The sequence below is a fragment of the Tachysurus fulvidraco genome, chromosome 21 (assembly GCF_022655615.1).
Source record: "Tachysurus fulvidraco isolate hzauxx_2018 chromosome 21, HZAU_PFXX_2.0, whole genome shotgun sequence".
NCBI classification, from domain to species: Eukaryota; Metazoa; Chordata; class Actinopteri; order Siluriformes; family Bagridae; genus Tachysurus; species Tachysurus fulvidraco.
Genome location: NC_062538.1, coordinates 9,764,206 through 9,778,683, shown reverse-complemented (window position 1 = coordinate 9,778,683; position 14,478 = coordinate 9,764,206). Strand labels below are relative to the sequence as shown.

The window sequence follows — 14,478 nt, the reverse complement described above, 5'->3', positions numbered from 1 at the left end:
ACTGGATTTTTTTTACTTACTTATTTTTTCACTGTCTGGAATGTAATTAAATTGTAATTGCACTTAAACGTCACCAGAATTACAGCTCGAGACCTCTAGTTTAATGAGGACTGGATGCCAGTCTCTGAAACCACAGTCAATTATAGAAAGAGGGGGCGTTCCCATGTGCTGAAATTAAAACGCCCATATACAATTGTACTGCGCATGCGTCTAAAGTGTTGTAACGTCAACGCATGCGCGTGTTTGTACTGGTTTGTTTATGCGCTGCAAAAAAAAAAAAAAAAAGGCTAGAGCGTAATGGCGGCGAGCAGGCTGTGATGAGCTAGCGAAAATAGCCTGGACTCACTGTCACACCCTGGGAAAGATAACAGTCTCTCCTCACACACGCGCGGTAACTGCTCAAAATGCAAATCACACTGAAAACCCTGCAGCAGCAGACGTTTAAAATCGACATCGACGCGGAGGAGACGGTGAGACATATTCACTCGGTGGAGAGGCTCGAGACACGGGGCCGCGAAAGTTGTCTTGTAGCTTAGCTTAGCTATGCTATGCTATGCTATGGCTACACACACTCACGTAGACCATGTTTGTGACCATTATAAGATGCTTAACCTCACCATGGGTGTAAATTAAATAGTATTTTTTTAATTATGAATATTTACAGAGAGCGGATGAACTGTGTGCTAGTTTGGTTCTGAGAGAAAAGTTAACGCCAGCACAAGCGCTACATGCTAATTTATCCAGCTAAGCTATCTAGCCGGCTAACTTAGCTTTTTAGTTTAAGACGGCTAACGAGCATATTTGACGTTAGTGTTAGTTAGAGATCGTCGTGTGAGCGTACTAACATATTCTAAGTCCCAATATTTTGATATAGTATTTTTTTTGTTTACGTTGTTAGTATTAAAAAGCTGAACTAAGTTTAAATTAGTTAGCTAGTTTTCCTGCCCTGCATCCAATTGTATAGTTAACCCGAGTTGACGTTTACGGATAAACTGCGGTCATTTGTTGTTCAGTTAAGGCGTTGATCAACATTTGTTTATTTATTCACTCTGTATAACGCAATCATGTTCGGCGCCTTTTGAACTTGTAATTACAAACACAGCGCTGGTTGTGCTACCAGGCTAACATGCTAAAGCGAGCTAGCAGTGCGTGGCCTGCTGAATCACACGCCGAATCAGAATCACACGGCAGTGAACTGGTTAATTATCGAACTTAAATCCGATTATTCCTTTCGATTTGTGTTTTTACTCAGTCTAGCGCTGTGGGTTATTTTGTATACTGTCACTTACTCTTCCTAAGTTATGAATCACCTTTGTCGTTTTTATGAAACTTGGAAAAAAACGGTAAGAAGTTGTTGAACTCGGGCCTGAACCCGTGCAGCTGTAGTGTTTATAAATCATTTTCACACCTCCATCAGCACTTTGAGATATGAAGTGTGACTGCATTGCGGCCCCCACATAGTAAATAAAGATTTTCTATAACCTTAACTCTGAAAGAGCTGCTCCAAATCAAAGGTTTATTTCGCTATAAGGACCTGAATTCTATTGGCTCCACGTGGTTTTTAACATTCATTTATGGTCTTCAGGGTTATAACAGTCATATGCCAAGCTGTGAATGTTCTCAGATATGGTAGAGTCTTCAGGACAGAAGACTTTACACTTATACAGCCGTTTATAGTTTTTATAAACTATGCAATGACAGTTCTAGGAATATATTTATCCTTCCTTATAGTGAGTCGGTCTATTTCATCATCCCACCCTGTCACTCAGTATTTTACTATGACAGTACACCTCTGTGTTCTAAAGGTATGCAAGCTTGTGTATTATAATTTCCTTGTAATTCAAACGGGTGATAAATCATTAGGGACTTTTAGTGGCAAAATGTAACTTATCAAGCAAAATGATGACTAAAGTACCCGTGGATCAAATCAGGCCTTTTGCTTTGTCATTCTGTAGGGGTGGGTGTCATACGGAAACTTGAGCTGTGTTTCTGACTGAGTTGTAAGTGCAGTCGTGTGGTCACTCAGTGAGGTGCACTAGCAATAGCCGGATGATGTGGTAAAACCTGTGAGAAATTAGTTTTGGTACTGCCCTAAACAGCTATCTTCCCTATGTTCAGCATTGTAGTGTATAGCGTTAGACTCACTGTGTAGTGTTGGACACCTCTTACAAAATGGAATATGTTCATGATGGCAATATTGTATGATGAGTACTTTTTTTTTTTTGGTTTTGTATGCATACAGCACACTGCATCTCTGAACTCTGACTATTTTATTTTCCAGGTAAAGGCGTTAAAGGAGAAAATTGAGAATGAAAAGGGGAAGGAGAGTTTTCCTGTCGCCGGACAGAAGTTGATCTATGCAGGTGTGTCTTTGTCTCTGTGTTTATGTTCTGAGAGAAACAGTGTTTGAAATGAGTGATGTAGGTGTTTTTGAGTTAGAGAAATGGAGAGACATGGAGACTGACAGGACATACGAAAGGGAGAGACAAGCCTGTAGACTGAAAAATTGTATCCTACAATAGACATTCTGTCAGTTTATTTATGATGCATGTTACTAGTAATCTGACCCAAAGTTATGCTTGTGTGTGAAGTGAGGTTTTGTGCCAGTGCTCCCAAAGCAACATGCATCGCATGTGTTCATTTGTTTGTGTAACTAAAACAATCCTTTAGAATGCATATACTCACACAATCATTGTGTTCATGCTTGTTATACTTTTATTCTTCTAATGGATTATAAAGTGATCACACATTTTTCCACTTTAGTCAGTTTTCATCAATTGGACTGATGTAACTACACAATTGTTTATTTTGATCTATTCTGGTTGTAATGGTATCAGTCTGGTTAACAGATTCTTAGGTCCATGTAAACTGAGAGACAGGGTAACCAGCAGTGTGAGAAATGTGCAAGGAGAATGAGGTAGACAGGAGAGAAAGAAATGAGACAGGCAGGGATGAAGATGTGGCTGATGAACTGTTTAATTGTTTTGCTGATTGGCTTTACAGGTAAAATCCTAAATGATGACACAGCACTGAAGGAGTATAAGATAGATGAGAAGAACTTTGTGGTTGTCATGGTAGCAAAGGTAAAAAAAAATTTCTAACTTGTTTTTTATTCGGTCTAGAGTTGTGTTCCTCATACCTAAAGCAACACATCCACGAATAATTGAATGTCCACAGTATCTCCTTATTCCAAACACATTGGAGCAGATTCTGTACAAAAGCCATCAGTGTTACATAGATGTTTACAGGTTAATATTATCTTAGAATTTTAGTCTTAAGTAATAATGTGCAAATGCCGCTGTTACCATAGCTACTGCTGTTTCAGATGCTTTGCAGAACTGCGCAGTTTGTGTGGACTGATTATTTTAAATTATCTCCAGCCTAAAGCTGCCCCAGCAGCCGCTCAATCTTCAACCACAGCAGCAACTTCGAGTAGTCCCACTTCTAGCACTACAACTCCCACAATCCCCCCTGCTGCTGCTGCCGCCGCTGCCGCCACTACCACCACGACCACCACCACCACCACCATCACTGACACCAAATCCGAAAGCAGCAAAGAGGAGAAAGCAGCCGAGGAAAAACCACCATCTTCTACACCTGCCAGGTAGATCACACGCCTCGCAGTTGAGGTTGCTCTAACCTTGAAGTAAATTTTATTTCTGTAATGCATGACTATAAATTGGGGTACACTAACTTGGGAATTACTGACTAATACATCTTCTGTCTTTATCCTGCAGTTCTGGTATCCTGACAAATGTCAACATATTCGAAGAGGCGACTTCTGCTCTGGGTAAAGGAAACTGCACTACAAGTCTGAAGTCTTTATCAACACAAGGCTCGCAAAATGTTAAAATCCCTGGTAGCCCTTCGGGCAGGCACGTTTTGGTAGCTCGAAATAAATTTATGTAAACAACACTTTAATCAAAAATTTTATAATTCTCTCATAATTTTTAGTTTTTATAATTCTCTCCTCTGTAAATGTAATCTTTATAATGTTTACGATTGCTGAACAAGAGTTTAGTTCAGCAGTCCAAAACAGTTATGCAAAACCAACCAACCATAACCAACCATGCAAAAGTTTATTTCAAGAATGAGGAAAGTGGTGCCAATGAGTTTGAAAAAAAAAAAACTGCAAACCAAAAGAGAAAGCATCATCTGTGTTGTTGTTGTTATTATTATTATTATTATTATTATTATTATAGCTCTTATACAAAACATTTTACTTCATTCCATTCACAGAAAGATAAATGTTTTATTAAGGCAAAGTTGTTATGCATATATTTTATGTACCCTAACAACAATTAAAACATTAATTCATTTAATAACAAAATATACTGTAATTTAACTGAAGGCCACGTGAGAGGTGCGGGCGGATTTTGAACTGTAACGCATGTTGAGTGGCGCCGCCTGCGTCCGTATTCTCAATTTTCAGTCGTGATGCTGCACTTTGTGTACGGTGTGCAACCCTATTGTCTCTTCTGCTATAAATTAACCCACTGCTTCAACGAGAACCTGCAGCCATTGCGGGGATAATTATCGTTGTGTCTTGCCACGGCAGAATGAATTTAGCGGAAGCACATTCCCTATGAGAGATCTTCCTCTGCCCATGTCGGTAGCCAATAGAAAGTCACAATAGCCCTGGGATATCAGGCTAGCAATTTTGCTCTTTTTGAACATTTCAGTTACATTCCTTTGATCAAGTTGAACATACTCATAGAGTTTTTATTTCGTATTTACATGTGTAGAAAGCAAGTCAGTCATACTGGCTGTGATCAAGTGAGCTTGAGAGAAAGGGGTGGGGTGATGGTTCTGGCGATCTAATAAAATTAGCAAGAAACATCACTGGATATCATGATAATGTAATATTGTGCAAGCCTGATTCTTTCCTTTCAAAATGTTTTCATTAACCGATAGCAGATACATGCATAATACACAGAGGAGCATCCTGAGCAGAGACTCATGAAAACTGTATATGTTTAATCATTTACTGTAATAAGGATGATGGATCTGTGTAATGGGTCGATTCTGTGTATTTGCATAGTGACGGGACAGTCGTATGAGAACATGGTGACCGAGATCATGTTAATGGGCTATGAGAGGGAGCAGGTGGTGGCAGCGCTGCGTGCCAGTTTCAACAACCCAGACCGAGCTGTTGAGTATCTGCTCACGGTGAGTTGGGTGGGGCAGAAAGTGGGATTTATGAGAGGTTTTTGGAGATGAACAGATTACAGAAGATAAAGGGGGATCACTTACGAATGAGTGCTGATGGAGGAATTAAGAATGAAATTGTGTGATTAAAAACAAGATGGTATGAACAGATTAGGGATAAAGGAGGATTTATATTGAGATTAGGAATGAGGGGGTATGGAATGATTATGTATAAAGATATTATGGTATGTTTAGGAATGAGAGTGAATATATTAATGGAATAGAAATTATGCTGGCATGAAGGGATTAGAAATAAGTGAACTACGTAAGGACAGGGAATGATGGATTGTGGAGATTTTTTTTAAATGGTGGCATGATTATGTATAGATTAAAAATAAGGAATGAGGAACAGATTATATACATAGTTTAGGAGTGAGGTAGCAATCGGACATTAGGAATGAGGTAGGGATTATAGCAGGATTAAAATTGAGGGGTGTTTATGGATGGATTAAGAATATAAGAGATTACATGAGGATAAGGAATGTATGAGGGATTAAAGCAGGATTATCTTGCGGGAGGGCTTATGGTCATATTAAGAAAGAGAATTGTAAGGGATTGGGTATGAGGTTGGGGTCATGGAAATGTTTTGAATGATGGTGAATGTTGATAAAAGGAAGAATATTCGTGGGATTTGGAGTAAAATGGTTGAGTTTAGGATAAATAGGACTAGGATTAAGAATGATGGACAAATTGATAAAGAGATTAGGAATAATGGAGGATAAAATTTTCAAGTGTCTCTTAAAATTATATTTGCTCGCATGTTGAAGGTTTACTTGTCTAAATTTCTGTGTAGGGAATTCCAGCAGAGAGTGAGGGGAACGTGGGGGGCTCTGATCCTGCAGCTCCAGTAGGGGGCACCCCGGTTGCTCCCACAGGACTCTCATCTCCGTCCAGCACAACACCTACACAACCCAGTGCTGGATCAGCAGGTATGCACACACTCGTGTGTTCAATCAAGTATACACACACCGACAGCAATAGTATCAACATTGTATTGTTTTACTCAAGGACAGCAAAGCACTGTTCAGCCTTTTTTCCACAGTGTTGGATGATGCAACATTGCACATTTTACCCCTTAACTTGAGAACTCTGAGTACTAGAGACTAATTAAATGTGTCTGTTGCCTGGGCTAATCTGCAATGTGGACAATTAAACTTTTAGATTGTGAGCTAAATTACGGAAGCTACTTTAGCAAACTAGTTCCAGTATTATTTTCCTGGGTTTCAACTGAACTGGTGTTTAAAATGTGTTGCTCTACTGTGAACTAGTTCTGAGCTTGAGTGTAATGTTTTGGGTGTGGTCATGTACAAAGGGCAGAGCCCAGTTCTGATAGGTGGTAATAAGCTTACACAATTTCATCCATCCATCCATCCATCCATCCATCCATCTTCTACCACTTATTCGGGGCCGGGTCGCGGGGGCAGCAGTCTAAGCAGGGATGCCCAGACTTCCCTCTCCCTAGAAACTTCCTCCAGCTCTTCCGGGGGAATACCGAGGCGTTCCCAGGCCAGCCGAGAGACACAGTCCCTCCAGCGTGTCCTAGGTCTTCCCCGGGGCCTTCCGGTTGGACATGCCCGGAACACCTCCCCCCAGGAGGCATCCGAAACAGATGCCTGAGCCACCTCAGCTGACTCCTCTCGATGTCGAGGAGCAGCGGCTCTACTCTGAGCTCCTCTCGAGTGACCGAGCTCCTCACCCTATCTCTAAGGCAGCGCCCAGCCACCCTGCGGAGGAAACTCATTTCGGCCGCCTGTATCCGGGATCTCGTCCTTTCGGTCATGACCCAAAGCTCATGACCATAGGTGAGGGTAGGAACGTAGATCGACCGGTAAATAGAGAGCTTCGCCTTGTGGCTCAGCTCTTTCTTCACCACAACAGATCGGTATATCGACCGCATCACTGCAGAAGATACACCAATCTGCCTGTCGATCTCCATCCTTCCCTCACTCGTGAACGACACCCCAATATACTTAAACTTGAGGCAGGAGCTCTCCTCCAACCTGAAGGGAGCAAGCCACCCTTTTCCGACTGAGAACCATGGCCTCGGACTTGGAGGTGCTGATTCTCATCCCCACCGCTTCACGCTCGGCTGCAAACCGTCCCAGTGCACGCTGAAGGTCCTGGTTTGAGGAAGCCAACAGGACAACATCATCTGCAAAAAGCAGAGACGAAATCCTGTGGTCCCAAAACAGGACTCCCTCTGCCCCCATACTGTGCCTAGAAATCCTGTCCATATAAGTAATGAACAGGACCGGTGACAAAGGGCAGCCCTGCCGGAGTCCAACATGCACTGGGAACAAGCCTGACTTACTGCCGGCAATGCGAACCAAACTCCTGCTCCAGTCATATAGGGACTGGACAGCCCTTAACAGAGGGCCCCGGACCCCATACTCCCAGAGCACCCCCCACAGGTCACCACGAAGGACAAAAGTCGAAAGCCTTCTCCAGATCCACAAAACACATGTGAACTGGTTGGGGAATCTCCCATGAACCCTCCAGCAACCTGGCGAGGGTATAGAGAGGGTCCAGTGTTCCACGACCGGGACGAAACCCGCATTGTTCCTCCTGAATTCGAGGTTCGACTATCGGCCGAATTCTCCTCTCCAGTACCCTGGCATAGACTTTTCTGAGGAGGCTGAGGAGTGTGATCCCCCTGTAGTTGGAACACACCCTCCGGTCCCCCTTCTTAAACAGAGGGACCACCACCCCAGTCTGCCAGTCCAGAGGCACTGTCCCCAACCTCCACGACAACGTCAACCAAGACAGCCCCACAACATCCAGAGACTTGAGGTACTCAGGGCGGCTCTCGTCCACCCCCGGTGCCTTGCCACTGCGGAGCTTCTCAACTACCTCAGTGACCTCAGCTTGGGGAATCGACGAGTCCACAACTGAGCCCCCGCCCTCTGCTTCCTCAGTGGAAGACATGTCGGTGGGGTTGAGGAGAACCTCGAAGTATTCCTTCCACCGTCTGAGGATGTCCCCAGTCGAAGTCAGCAGATTCCCACTCCCACTGTAAACAGTGTGGGCAGGGCACTGCTTCCCCCTCCTGAGGTGCCGGACGGTTTGCCAGAATTTCTTCGAGGCCAACCGATAGTCCTTCTCCATGGCCTCACCGAACTCCTCCCAGACCCGAGTTTTTGCCTCCGTAACCACCCCGGCTGAAGCTTGCTTGGCCCTTCGGTACCTATCAGCTGCCTCCGGAGTCCCCCGAGCCAACCAGGCTCAATAGGACTCCTTCTTCAGCTTGACGGCATCCCTTACTTCCGGGGTCCACCACCGGGTTCGGGGATTGCCACCATGACAGGCACCGGAGACCTTACGGCCACAGCTACGAGCGGCCGCGTCGACAATGGAGGTGGAGAACATGGTCCACTCGGACTCAATGTCTCCAACCTCAATCGGGATCTGGTTGAAGCTCTACCGGAGGTGGGCGTTGAAGATCTCTCTGACCGGAGACTCTGTCAAACGTTCCCAGCAGACCCTCACAGTACGTTTGGGTCTGTCCAACTTCCTCCCCTGCCATCGGATCCAACTCACCACCAGGTGGTGATCAGTTGACAGCTCCGCCCCTCTCTTCACCCGAGTGTCCAAGACGTACGGCCGGAGGTCAGATGAAACAACCACAAAGTCGATCATCGACTTCCGACCTAGGGTGTCCTGGTGCCATGTGTACTGATGGACACCCTTATGCTACACAATTTCAATCAAATTGAAATTTGTTCTTTTCTCTGCTAGTCTATAAGTGGATTTCTGATGACTACCTTACTTAGAAAGGCATGGCAGTCATCAGCCAGTAAGATTTCAGCAGGCAATTGACAGGGTTGCCAGTGAGGTAAAATAAAAAAAAAATGTGAAAGTTAAGCAATCTTTCTGTAGATATGGGATTTTACTCTATCTTTTACTTTCACTCTCATCTTGGTGCTTATTAGAGCGTGGATTAAAGTCAAAACATCTCTCAATTGGAAGCCACACTGCCATGCAAATAACAATTATAATAAAGAACTGCTTTTTATGGGTCCACAAAAAACTTTAAATGTATGTGAGAGTATTCAATGTATCATTAATAGTTTGGTTTTAATTTCTGTATTCATTGTGTGTGTGTAGCCAATCCTCTGGATTTTCTGAGGAATCAGCCTCAGTTCCTGCAGATGAGGCAGATCATCCAACAGAACCCCTCTCTGCTGCCTGCCCTACTGCAACAGATTGGTCGAGAGAACCCCCAATTACTGCAGGTACACACACACACACACAAAACCCCCAATAACTGTGTGTATACTTGTGACTATATTGAGTGGGGATTGTTTGTGATCGATAATAATGGAGTCATTTGTAGGTTACAGATGTAAACATCTGACACAGCACAGAAATGATATAATTTTTCACTATGATATTTCTGCGCTGTGTCAAAGATCTAATTTGTAGCATTTTATTTAAATATTTAATAATGAAATTTTGAATTTATTTTCTCTCGTCACCTTTCTGCCATTTTCTCTTCTAAAGAAACTCTTAAGACTCTAAAGTACTCCTAAGAATTTTTGACCTTAAGAGTTCTTTTAAGGGTTAAGATGCTTTGCAAATAACTTTACGAGGAGCTTCTGTTTAATTTTAAGGGGAAATGCACACATTTCTAAGAATTTTCATAGTCTCTCGTCATTAGGAGCAACTTTTTTTCATGAGCTAGGAGCAAACAATTTTTATGAACATGGGCCCAAGTCATCATCCAATTGCCTTTTTTCATCGTGTATGTGGCTTTTTTTTTTCTATCAGCAAATCAGCAGCCACCAGGAGCAGTTTATTCAGATGCTGAACGAACCAGCACAGGAATCAGGGCAAGGAGGGGGTGGGAGTGTGTCCGAGGCTGGTGGTGGGCACATGAACTACATCCAGGTCACACCCCAGGAAAAGGAAGCAATTGAGAGGGTGAGTCACAATTTGTTATACAGCATTTTCACTACATAGTGCACATAGGAACAGCCTTTGGGGTCTGAGACTCACTACATACTGAAGTTGTAGTCCGAGTACAGGATGTTTCTTTTCATGGCAACTGAGGAAAACCTTTACTAAAGAGAGCCTGTGAAATACCATGGTGTGTGAGAAATCTGATTTCAGTTTATTTCCAAACGCTGCCTTTTGTTTCCCTGTAGAGCCTTAAATATTAACCTGTGCCTTAAGTTTAGGGTTTTTCATTGTTTACTATAAACATTTTTCCTTTTTTTGGGCCGCAGTGGGTTTACATTTATTAAAAATAAGGATAAAAAGACACTTATTTATAGTTCAAATACACATTGTCATTGTTTACAGCCTTTGTGTCTGTCTGGACCACTGATGAAATGCTCCTCACAACTCTTCTGTCTCTTGTCTGTAGCTAAAGGCGCTTGGATTCCCAGAAGGACTTGTTATTCAGGCCTACTTCGCTTGTGAGAAGAATGAGAACCTGGCTGCCAATTTCCTTTTACAACAGAACTTCGATGATGACTAAAAGATTTTTTTTTTTTTTTGTTCCTCTCCCAGTTTACCCATGCTTAATTTTTTATTTTTTTCCCCCCAGTTAATCAAACTGCAAAAAAAACCAGATAAAATGAAATTCATACATAAAACCCCTCCACAGGCAGTCTTGGTCTATTTTTCTTTACACACTGGATAACTCGTCTGTTTTATCTGCTTCTGCTTTGTGAAGGCGAGCAATTGGGAATTGTTCATTTGCTCAATTGGGAAATTAAGTAAAAAACATAATCAATGACCACCTCCTCTGATCTGGATTATTTTATAGTTGGCCTGTATTCATGATTTTATTTTTGTTCAATAGAGGTTTAAAGGGTGTATCCCAATTTGTTCTCCAATGTCAGCATTTGAGGCTGAAATGCGCATTCATTTATGTTCATTGTTTAATTATTTTTATTTTCTTCCATCTTTTGCTCGTGTTCATGCCTTCTTTCACAGTTGAACGGTATAGGGACCCGAAACACAATTTTAAACATTAAAAAGATTTTTAAAGCAACCCAGTTGCCGTATATATTTTTTATTTTAGTTAAAATACAATCAGCTTTTCTGTGTAGTGCATGAAATGCAGAGATGGTTCTGTACAAAACTCATGAACCTTTTTTTTAAAGGTTTAAAGGCATGTCCACATGTGATTAGTGTGCACAGTTCCACATTCTGCACATTTACTGTCCTTTTTACAGGATAAATAAAAGTTTTCAACATAAACTCACAATTGTCTGTAAGCTTGTTAAGCATGTCCGTTAGTCAGCAGTGAGCTGTAAATCGAAAAATGTGAGAATCAGTGTAATGGAGGGATAAACAAAAAATAAGGATACATTTAAAAATTGTTTTAATCTTACAGAAGTCTAATTGTTTAAAATGTTTCCCTTTTTTAATGAAGGTTAAGGGACTGAATTGAATAGATGAGGAAAAATTACACGGGTGCTGTTACTGAGAGGACCAGGAACAAGGTGGACAGAATAAAAGGAAAATGATATGAAGGGCTGTCTTTTGTTCACTGAATATCTGCTTAAGAATTATAGGGTTGAAATATGATTTCTTTACATATTTGAAATCAGGTTACATTCGGATCAAAGTTGCTTATATAAAGACATTGCTTTTGGATGAAAGGGGAAAGAAAGCAGTGTGGTATTACAGTGAATGTGCAGCTTGTGTGTCAGCTGAAGTGAAACTGGTCAGATGCTGTAACTCAGTATTGGGGTAAATTATGTCAGTGTGTTTCAATGGAAGAGTTCAATCTGAATATATTTAAATTGTTTATAAAAAAGCAAGTCAGGAACAGAATTAGGATATGTCTAATGATCATGTAGACAGAGAGGAGAACCAGAGGATCAACAGCATGAGCCACACACCATATAAACCTGGACTCAGTTTTCCAGAATGTTTGCATAATGTTCAACATTAATGAAAAAAGTAAGGAATTGCTGATATATCATGCCACCAGTTTTAAAATCCACTCCTCCAGCTGCTGCATGGTTCTGTTTGTTGTATTTCTGCAACTGCTGTGACACTCATCACAGCGGGCTAAGTGTTAAAAGTGTGGATGTAGTGTACAACCCTTAGGCAAAAAATATGGAATCAACACACGGAAGAAATTCACTTCCATTTTTTTTACTTTATAGCAAACACACATCACTGATATGGCACAAAAAAAGTATTTGTTCAATAGCTCAATATCATGGCTCTATGAAACATGCCTCAGAAAAATTCACAAAACTTTTGGAATCACTCAATGATGAAAAAATGATGTAATCATGTTTTGATTTCCATTTCTAAAACAAATACCGGATAAGTCTAAAAATATGAATTATTCATCAGTTAAAAGGGAGTGCTTACACACCTTAAAGAACTGTTGGCTAATTGAAAGGAAACATGGCTCAACAAAAATGTCAGTTGAAACAGTGGAAAGGATTATATAACTCATTCAACAAGGAATTTCAACACAAAGCATCACCAAAGATGTTAGTTGCAGTCAGCTGTGTATAAAATTTGGTGCAAGTATAAACTGAATGGAAAGATTATAAAAGGCAAATGTAGAAGTAGACCAAGGAAGACATCAAAGTACCAGGATAGAAAACTGAAAGCAATTAAGCAATCAAAAGAAAATGCACAAAAAAAAAAAGGGTGGAAATAGGAGTCTGTTCGACTCCTGCTCGACTGAATGACACAGGATTCAAAATATATAAACGTATAAAGATGTAATATGGGGTTGCATGTGAGGTAAAGGACCTAGGGAGGTGGAAATCATTACCTCAACAGTCAATGCACAGGTGTACATTGAAATTTTGGACACTTTTCTCATCCCATGAATAGAAAATAAATTTGAAACGTCGTTATTTCAGGATGATGATGATGCATCTTGTTACAGAGCAAAGAGCGTTAAAGCCTTTTTTCATGGAAGGCAAATCAATTCACTGACAATGCCAGCAAACAGTTTGGATCCAATTGATATTTATGGTGGAAACTGGAAAAACGGTCCATGATAAGGCTCCATCCTGCAAAGCTGATCTGACAACTGCTATTCGAGAAAGTTGGAACCAGATTGATGGGGAATATTGTTTTTCATTGGTGAAGTCATAAAAGCCAGAGAAAGAGCAACAAAGTACTGATTGTACTTTCATGAAGCCATAATCTATTGAACAAAACCTTTTTTGTGCCATATCGATGATTTGTGTGTTTGCTATAAAGTAAAAAATCGAAGTGAATTTCTTCCAAATGTGTTGATTCCATATTTGTTTGCCAAGGGGTTGTAAAATGGTGTGTATTTATACCTTATTTCCTGTGTTCCCAGGACAAAGAGGTGTTACTGAAGATCTTGATTTCTGTTAGTAACTAGTGCGTCCTACAGATGGCGCTGTTCACTGCACTTCTTTACATTAGATTCTCTTTATAATCTTCTACAGTAAAAAATAATTTATATAATCAATAGAATCAATTTTGTCACATATAAATAATGTGGATCAGTGAAAAAGAATGATAAATGTGGTTCATTAATTAGGATTTTATGTGAACCGATGAACACCAAAAATGAAGTGATCAATAAATAAACATGTAGAATAAATAATTAATGATTCAAGTTCATTTGAAATGTTTTATATTTTATTTATACAGTAGTGTCCATACGTAAAATACAAAAAATATATATTTACATGTTTACAAAATGAAAGATTATATTACATTTATTTTAGTTAATAAAAATATAAAAATATCCAGAGTGTTAAGAGGTTTTTCTTTTAAACAAAATGTTTATTGCACCACTGTAGACACAACGCACCAAAAAGTAACCTGTACCAGAAATGACCACTAATATCTGTGTGTGTGAGTGTGTGTGTGTGTGTGTGTGTGTGTGTGTGTGTGTGTGTGTGTGTGTGTGTGTGTGTGTGTGAGTGTAGGTTATTGAATATAATCCCATAATGTCCCTGATATTCTATATATTTATTTTTTCCATACTTTCATTAGGTTTAAATCCTGAAGCTTATTTTGTAAGCGTATATCTCTCTCTCTCTCTCTCTCTGTGTGTGTGTGTGTGTGTGTGTGTGTGTGTGTGTGTGTGTGTGTGTGTGTGTGTGTGTGTGTGTGTGTGTGTGTGTGTGTGTGTGTGCATATACATATATATTTTTTTTATTCCAGTTTGGTATCACTTTCCCGTATTTATCTGGTAACTTAAAAAACACCACTGAATATTTATAAATGGATACATTTCCAGTTCTATACAATAACTAAAATCATAGTAATTTCCACCTAGCTTTTCTTGTGTTTGATGCTTTG

At 40.6% G+C, this 14,478-nt stretch overlaps 1 protein-coding gene across 2 annotated transcripts; it reads left to right on the top strand.

Annotated features, from left to right (window-relative positions):
- The first annotated feature begins 253 nt into the window (after window positions 1-253).
- On the top strand, window positions 254-11,206 carry rad23b (RAD23 homolog B, nucleotide excision repair protein). Of its 2 annotated transcripts, XM_027139921.2 has the most exons (10): window positions 254-470; window positions 2,282-2,363; window positions 3,004-3,083; window positions 3,381-3,604; window positions 3,738-3,790; window positions 5,042-5,169; window positions 6,002-6,137; window positions 9,313-9,440; window positions 9,976-10,128; window positions 10,574-11,206. In XM_027139921.2, exons 1-10 carry the CDS (start codon window positions 405-407, stop codon window positions 10,685-10,687), a joined length of 1,164 nt encoding a protein of 387 aa, XP_026995722.1. In that variant the 5' UTR covers window positions 254-404; the 3' UTR covers window positions 10,688-11,206. The 2 variants fall into 2 exon arrangements, with proteins under 2 accessions (XP_026995722.1, XP_047661527.1); XM_047805571.1 differs by lacking the exon at window positions 3,004-3,083 and having other exon boundaries at window positions 402-470.
- Window positions 11,207-14,478: the final 3,272 nt, after the last annotated feature.

What these genes read in the sequence shown, in the direction of transcription:
- rad23b (XM_027139921.2), top strand. Translation starts at nt 405, where the DNA reads ATGCAAATCACACTGAAAACCCTGCAGCAGCAGACGTTTAAAATCGAC. An exon ending in ACATCGACGCGGAGGAGACG is followed by an intron (nt 471 to 2,281) that starts GTGAGACATATT and finishes TTTATTTTCCAG; the next exon opens with GTAAAGGCGTTAAAGGAGAA. An exon ending in ACAGAAGTTGATCTATGCAG is followed by an intron (nt 2,364 to 3,003) that starts GTGTGTCTTTGT and finishes TTGGCTTTACAG; the next exon opens with GTAAAATCCTAAATGATGAC.